The 6,649-nt window shown below is 46.8% G+C and overlaps 1 protein-coding gene across 1 annotated transcript; it reads right to left on the reverse strand.

The window, feature by feature from the left end:
• Positions 1 to 911: 911 nt before the first annotated feature.
• Positions 912 to 6,224, reverse strand: UCHL1 (ubiquitin C-terminal hydrolase L1). The gene is made up of 9 exons (XM_071743664.1): positions 6,082 to 6,224; positions 5,940 to 5,951; positions 5,498 to 5,626; positions 4,252 to 4,402; positions 2,499 to 2,584; positions 2,376 to 2,423; positions 1,842 to 1,911; positions 1,415 to 1,473; positions 912 to 1,333 (listed from the first exon to the last, which is right to left on the reverse strand). Exons 1-9 carry the CDS (start codon positions 6,112 to 6,114, stop codon positions 1,247 to 1,249), a joined length of 675 nt encoding a protein of 224 aa, XP_071599765.1. The 5' UTR covers positions 6,115 to 6,224; the 3' UTR covers positions 912 to 1,246.
• Positions 6,225 to 6,649: the final 425 nt, after the last annotated feature.

Below are 6,649 nucleotides of genomic sequence, written 5' to 3' on the forward strand. Positions count from 1 at the left end.
ACCCTCAAAAATGCCTGGAACAGTTTGCAGCATTCACAGAGCATCAGCAACCACCAAAGAACACAAGCTACCCAGTACCAAACAAAATGGCTGGCAGGCACAGGGTGGGACATAATGCCTTAAAAGAAAGTTCTGAATTAAAGGGTGCTTTATCCCTTCCTACCTGAGGTATCAGCAAGGAGCTGCAGATAAAAAGAAGCTAGGCTCAGGTAAGAATAGCTTCCACAGGTCAGAGAAGTGAGATCAAGGAATATGTAATCTACATTTGCTATCTTGAATCCAGAATTTCATCCTGCTGGTAAGAGTTCATGTGGGGTGGGTTTTACCTTTAAGTAATGCTGGAAGGGACAGGTCATAGAGCCTCTTTCAAGGCCTAAGAGTCACAAGCTACTAAGCACACACTGGCTAGCTGAGGAATGTGCTCAGCATTAGCAAGCAGATGTCTTTTAACCACAGGTAGGGAAAAAAGCCTGTTCTAATATTGTCTTCTGTAAGGAAACACCACCAACCAATTCAGTAAGTATTCTATTGCTTGTAGCATTAATACAAATAGCCTCTGTTCAGAAACAGACATCTTTAAGTTGACATCTGAGTGTTCATTTGTCACACCTTACACTTCTAAGATAAATGTATTCAGGATGGTAAATTGCAGCTTAAGACTTTTAGGCTAGACAGTAGAAAAAGCTTTACCAGGAGAGTAATGCAGCACTGGAACATGTTATGCAGACACTGGTGCAGCTCTCCATCCTTTCAGATCATCCAGACTTTCAGAACACTAGAAAAAAAAATCAGTTGCCCTGCTAACCTGAGGCTGACATTAGTTTTCTATTCGGAGGACAGCCCTTTGAGAACAAAGTTTAGAGATAAATCCTTAACTCCTTTTGGAGAAAGATAGTGATCACTTTAGTCCATTCAGGCTTCCAGCAAAACATTTTATTCTCATTAAGAACAAGGAAATATCAACCAACAGCTCAATTGACATGATACAGATTAAACAAGCCCTGTTAAGCATTTTCTACTTAACATGTGAAAAAAGAGTCTAAAGACATCTGATGTGTCCAAACTGTTCACATTAAAACTTGAGCTCATCCTTTAGCATAAGCTCAGCTGATGTTGCTCCTGTGTATAGCAAAAGGTGGAAACAAGTTACCAGAACAGCTGTGTTTAACAAGTACTGAAGCACTGGAGTTTAGACTGCATTTACTGGTGTGCTATTAGACTGCTTTCCTTGCATCTCTTCATTGTCTCAGGCAGACTTGCAGAAAGCCACAGCAGAAAAACGAACTTCTCCTTTTTCACGTTCTGTAAATTGTCGGCAGATCTTAGCAGAATCCTTGGAAGAAAATAAATCAGCCACTTAAACCATGAGACTACACTTGCTGTAGGGAAACAAGCAGCAAGGGAAAAGTCTTACCTTCAATAGCAAGTCAGCTGAGCTTGTGCCATGGTTCACAGGAAATGGCATACGCCCATCTGTGAAATAAAGTCCGATCACTCACTATACTTAGTGTTACTTCTGAATTAGCAAAAGTGACAGTAGTGGGCCCAAGAAACAAGTACACACATGAAGATATATGGGAGGTCAAAATAACTTGTAAATACATAGCTTGAGTGAGAAGAGGACTAGGTATTCCCAGCTCTACCAGAAATTACCTGCTTCACAAGGCCTTCTGTGCAACCCATCTTCAATAAAATTCTTCAGGTCAAGATACAAATTATGTATTGGCTTTGACATCCTCAGTGAACAGTTTAACCAGCACACTGTATCTAGCCTGGGCCCCCAACACTGCTGTACAGTGTAAACAAGGCCCGTTACAACTCCCAAATTCTTGTGTCCTTACCCAGTTCATAGAGATGCCCATCCACGTTGACAAACAGGATGAAGTGGAAGTTCACACTGTTGTCATCAACCTTAGGAGAGACCATTACATACATCTTTGTCCTGATTTGAGCAACTTTAACAATTTGTTATATTGCAAAAAAAAAAAAACAAAACAAAAAAACCAAACCAAACCAAACCAAACCAAACCAAAACAAAAAACAAACAAACAAAAAAAAAACCCAACAAAAAAAAACCAACCTAGTACTGGGAGCACTCCCTGTGACTGAAGGACAGAGGTGATATCAACCACAAAGCAACAGCAATGAACTGAAAACTTAGTTTAGATGAAGAGGTCTTTAATCATCTATTCAGACCGAGTCTAAAACCAAATTTTCAGTCCCTGTTTGAGGAAGAAACCCTGCACAAGTGTTTCCTATGGGTCACTTAGTTTTCTTCCCTCATGAGCTCCAATAGCTATCTGCCAGACAAAGAATTGGTCTGGCACCACCTTCATTAACCCCTTCTCCCAAGATGTTACATGTTCAAATCTTACCCGACACTGTCCTTCTTGTGCAACCGAATTGTGGATTTCTTGTATAGCCTTAAGAGAAAGCAGATACAGGTTACTACATCCTTAAATGCTGATAGCTGTCAGCAATTTGTATAGTTCATATACCTTATTATTTGCAAAATGTTTAGCTCTCTCTTCAGGAGACAGATCAGCTGTTTCATCAAGAAACTTCTTCAGGGCAGACCCCTCATCTGCACAAGATGATCAAAGACTTTATTCAGATTAGGTAAAGCATCAGTTACAGTTCAGATGCAGCTCACAATAATCAATGGTTGCTGCACGGTTGACCAGAAGTCCTTGCATTCAACCTAAAACAATCTCCAGTGTAAGCAAAACTACCATTTAGTAAGTGAGCTTAGTAAGCTATTTATCCAGAAGCTACACAAACAACCCACATTAAGTGGTTTGTGATACTCTGGGAGCTTGTCTCAAAACTCACTTTCAAATAGGATTTAGCTTTTCTCATTCCCACCCCTTGCAAATATAGCCAAGGTGTTCAGTCCTGTTTTGAAGAAATTAAAAGAAAAATGTCCTTACAGCTGGCACCTAATTATCAACTAACAGAATACAAGGAGATGAAATTAAGTTGTTTCACTGACTTCAAATGAACAGAGCACTTGCTGATGTTAGGCTAACTTTGGCTTTCCAGAACATACATTAGTAGTGCAGCACTAAGATGTGCCAAGTTCTAGTCTTCCACAAAAGATGTGCTGCATCATTCGACTCATTAAGAATGTATTATACCAGAGAAACCTTTTGAGTAAAGCAAATCTACTCTCAATTAGTCTTCCATACTTGTTTTCTGTTGTATAAGAAGGAAACTCACAATACCCAAAAGGTTCAAATTCTCTTGGGACAGTGAGTTAAGTTTTATTTTGCACATCTCTAGTCTTTAAATAAAGTATTTCCTGGACTCAACAACAACCTTTTTTTGATAAGAACTTGTAATCCTATTTCCTAGGAAGTTTCCAGCCACCAGTTGCCTAAGCCAGTTTTATATCCATTTCTATAGGAAGAGAACCATTAGAACTATTACCTCTGCAGGAAAAGTCTACTTATAGGTCCTTATCACCCTATACTACTTTGTCAGAAAAAACTTTGACTGATTTACACAGGCTGCCCTTAGCAACTCAGTTTACATTAGACATAGATTGCATGAAGAATTTTGTTTCTTGAGTTGACACCATCAAGACCAATGTCAATAGCTACTTCTGAACATGATACTTCCCACTTTGATTCTAAGTACCTAAAGGGTGGGTGCAAGGAAACGGAGACAGACTCTTCTCAGTAATTACCAGTGACAGGACAAGGGGCAATGGGCACAAGCTGGAACACAGAAGTTCCATTGAAACGTAAGAAAAAACTTCTTTACTATGAGGGTGACACTGAACAGGCTGCCCAGGGAGGTTGTGGAGTCCCCTTCTCTGGGGATACTCAAAACCTGCCTGGATGCAGTCCTGTGTAATGTGCTCCGGGTGATCCTGCTTTAGTGGGAGAGTTGGACTAGATGATCTCTAGAGGTCCCTTTCAACTCTGATAATTCTCTGATAATTCTGTAATTACAGACTTTGGCCAGTCCTACTACATGCCCTTTTCCTCTTGCATCACTCACTGGGATGATACCTCAAGCAGCTACCAGGCTGAAGCCCAAGTACATTCCCTTCTGCATTTCAGGCAGTAGGTGAGACCACACATCCCTCTCTCAGATCTCAAAGGCCCACTTAGCAACTGAAACAGTACTACATGCCTTAACTTGGCTTGCATAAAAGCCCCAGGTATCTCCTATAGCCATATCCACTGAACACTTCTCAGCTATAACAAAGTGGAAATTCAAGCACTTCAGAATATTCATACTCACCAAGTTTCAGTTTGTCTTTATTATTAGCAACTGCATGTATCAGACCAATTGTCCCGCAGGAGTTACTGACTGACTGCTTCAAGAAATACACCTTGGAACTGATTTCTTGGTCCTTTATTTTCTCAGTCTGCTGCTTCCTGAAGTTCTCATGCTGTAAACATGTAACAATTTTAAGAATTTCGCCACAGTGTTATCTTTTTGTTCAAAGTACTAGACAATGAGCTGTGCAGGAGAGTTAAGTCTCAGGACTGGACAAAGATTTTCCCAGAAAGTCATCTCTGTGGCATAGGCCCAGTAAAGCATCATTTGTCTATGCTGGATGCAGGCCAAGCCTTAATGGACTACTTCCATGACTCAGTCATATACAAAGGCCTCTCCATTTGTTTGGTACACTGGAAATAGCTTACGATGGGAAATCACATAGTAGGTAGGCTCTTTTTATACCTTCTCTCAGTTGCTTTTGTCCACTTAATGAGACTACTCTGCATGTCTCTGCAATAATCTGCCTGTGCACCTTTGCAGGTTCCTTCCCTTCATGAACCCCCTCCCCATCAGTACAACATATGAGCAAAACCCACCTGTACCAAAAGGATAAAATCCTTTCTTTAAGAATATGTTAAAAATACTTTATTTCAAAGCTCATGTCCTCATCTACTTCCTTAGCACTGATTGGACTGTATTTGTCAGTCATAGAGCAGCTTAGGCCTCTCCAGACACAATGATTCAGCATGGTAACAGAACTGCTATTCCTCACGCTCAAGAATGCTCCTGTTTTTTCCTCGGTCTGATACACAAAGTGTAAAAGGAAGACTAAATTAAGAGGCCATGTTTTGTTGCTCGGTTCATTTTACTTCAGGCTATTTGAAGGCTGAGGCCAAGCACCCAGCATGGACTACCCACCACCCCACCCTGGTGCAAGACAAACACACCCCCAACCATGTGATGCTTGGGCAGAGCACAGCTACCTGCTATCAGCCAGCAGGTACAGACATTACTGCTGAGAACAGCCTTTTTTCTCCAGGAGTATTTGGGCCAAATGTGGCCTTGTTGGCCCTACTCCCTGGGGTGACAACAGAAACCTTGGACAGCACAAATTGTCACTTAGCACGGAGCCAGCCACAGGCTCAGTGCCTGAACGCAGCTCATCCAGCTGTTGCCTCCAGGGCCGCAGCCCAGAGGACCTGTGAAACGGAGCGGCCCTGGAGGGCCACAACAGCCGCGGGGATGGTGCTCACCCACCGCCTACCTGTTCGGTGAGGGGGAACAGCAAGAGCAGCGCACAGGCCGGGGTCGGCACAGCGCTCAGCGCCTCTTCCTCGAAGCCCAGCACGTCCACGAAGCGCCAGCCGGGACCCACCCCCAGCCGGGACAGCACCTGCACGGGACACAGCGAGTGGGTGGCACGGCCGCCACATCCATCACAATCACCACATCCATCACCACATCCATCCATCCATCCCCCCGCCCCGGTGACACAGCACAACGCGCGGCGCCCTCTGCCGGCACTGCCCGCCCGAGGGGGCGCCCCCGGGAGGGCGCGGTCCCAACATCGCTCCGCAGGTGCGGCCGCACCCCGCGCAGCGCTACCGCTCCGCTCCGGCCAGCGCTGCCCCGGCAGGGCGGAATGCAGAGAGACGGAAGGAGGAGAGGGGGTGCCCGCCCGCAGCTGTCTAGCGGCAGAGACTCACTTTGTTCAGCATCTGGAAAACAATGCGGGGGAAGATGGATGAGTGTCGAGGAAAGAAAGCGCCCCAAAGCCCGCTCCCATCCCACCTGCACGGCCCCATCCTCATCCTGCAGCCCCCAGTCCCCTCCCCGTGGCCCCCTCACCTCGGGGTTGATCTCCATCGGCTGCCAGGCCATGGCTGCAGGGCGGCGGGAAGCTGGGAAGTGGTCAGGCTGCGCCCCAGACACGACGATGTCCCCCGCAACAACACGACCACAAACCCCCTGCCCTCGGCGCTGCAGCACGGAGCCGCCCACCCGGCTCTTATATAGGGGCGGGCTCGCCCACTCCGCGCCGCGACGGGGGGAGAGGGAGGAGCAGGGCAGGACCAAAGCGCGGGGCGCAGGGGCGCCGGTGCCATCCCCGTTGGGCGGTTTCGCCGCGGGAAAAAAAGTCCCCGGGGGAGGGGGAGTCGGTGTCGAGGAGATGCGGGGCGGGGGAAAGCCCGGCCGGGGCTGTGGGAATCCGGCGGCACTGCCTGACCCCAAATGCCCCATCCTTCCGCGGGAGCGGGGCGCGGCCGGCAGCGGGGGGGACCCCAGCCCGCCCTACGTCTGTGTGCAGAAAATGCCAGAAGCGGCGGGGCCGGGGGGGACGCAGCGGCCTCCGCCTTGCTCTGTCCTTCTCTGTGCCTCTCCCTCCGCGGGGTGCGCAGCGCTGCCGGTGCCGGTG

This window comes from Heliangelus exortis, chromosome 4 (genome assembly GCF_036169615.1).
Source record: "Heliangelus exortis chromosome 4, bHelExo1.hap1, whole genome shotgun sequence".
NCBI classification, from domain to species: Eukaryota; Metazoa; Chordata; class Aves; order Apodiformes; family Trochilidae; genus Heliangelus; species Heliangelus exortis.

Excerpts from the sequence above, each read along its gene's own strand:
- UCHL1 (XM_071743664.1), bottom strand. The coding sequence starts at position 6,114 with ATGGCCTGGCAGCCGATGGAGATCAACCCCGAG. Across the intron at positions 2,585-4,251 it reads TAAAGACAAACTGAAACTTG|ATGAGGGGTCTGCCCTGAAG; the intron begins GTGAGTATGAAT and ends CATCTTGTGCAG. Across the intron at positions 1,334-1,414 it reads CAGCTGACTTGCTATTGAAG|GATTCTGCTAAGATCTGCCG; the intron begins GTAAGACTTTTC and ends TTTTCTTCCAAG.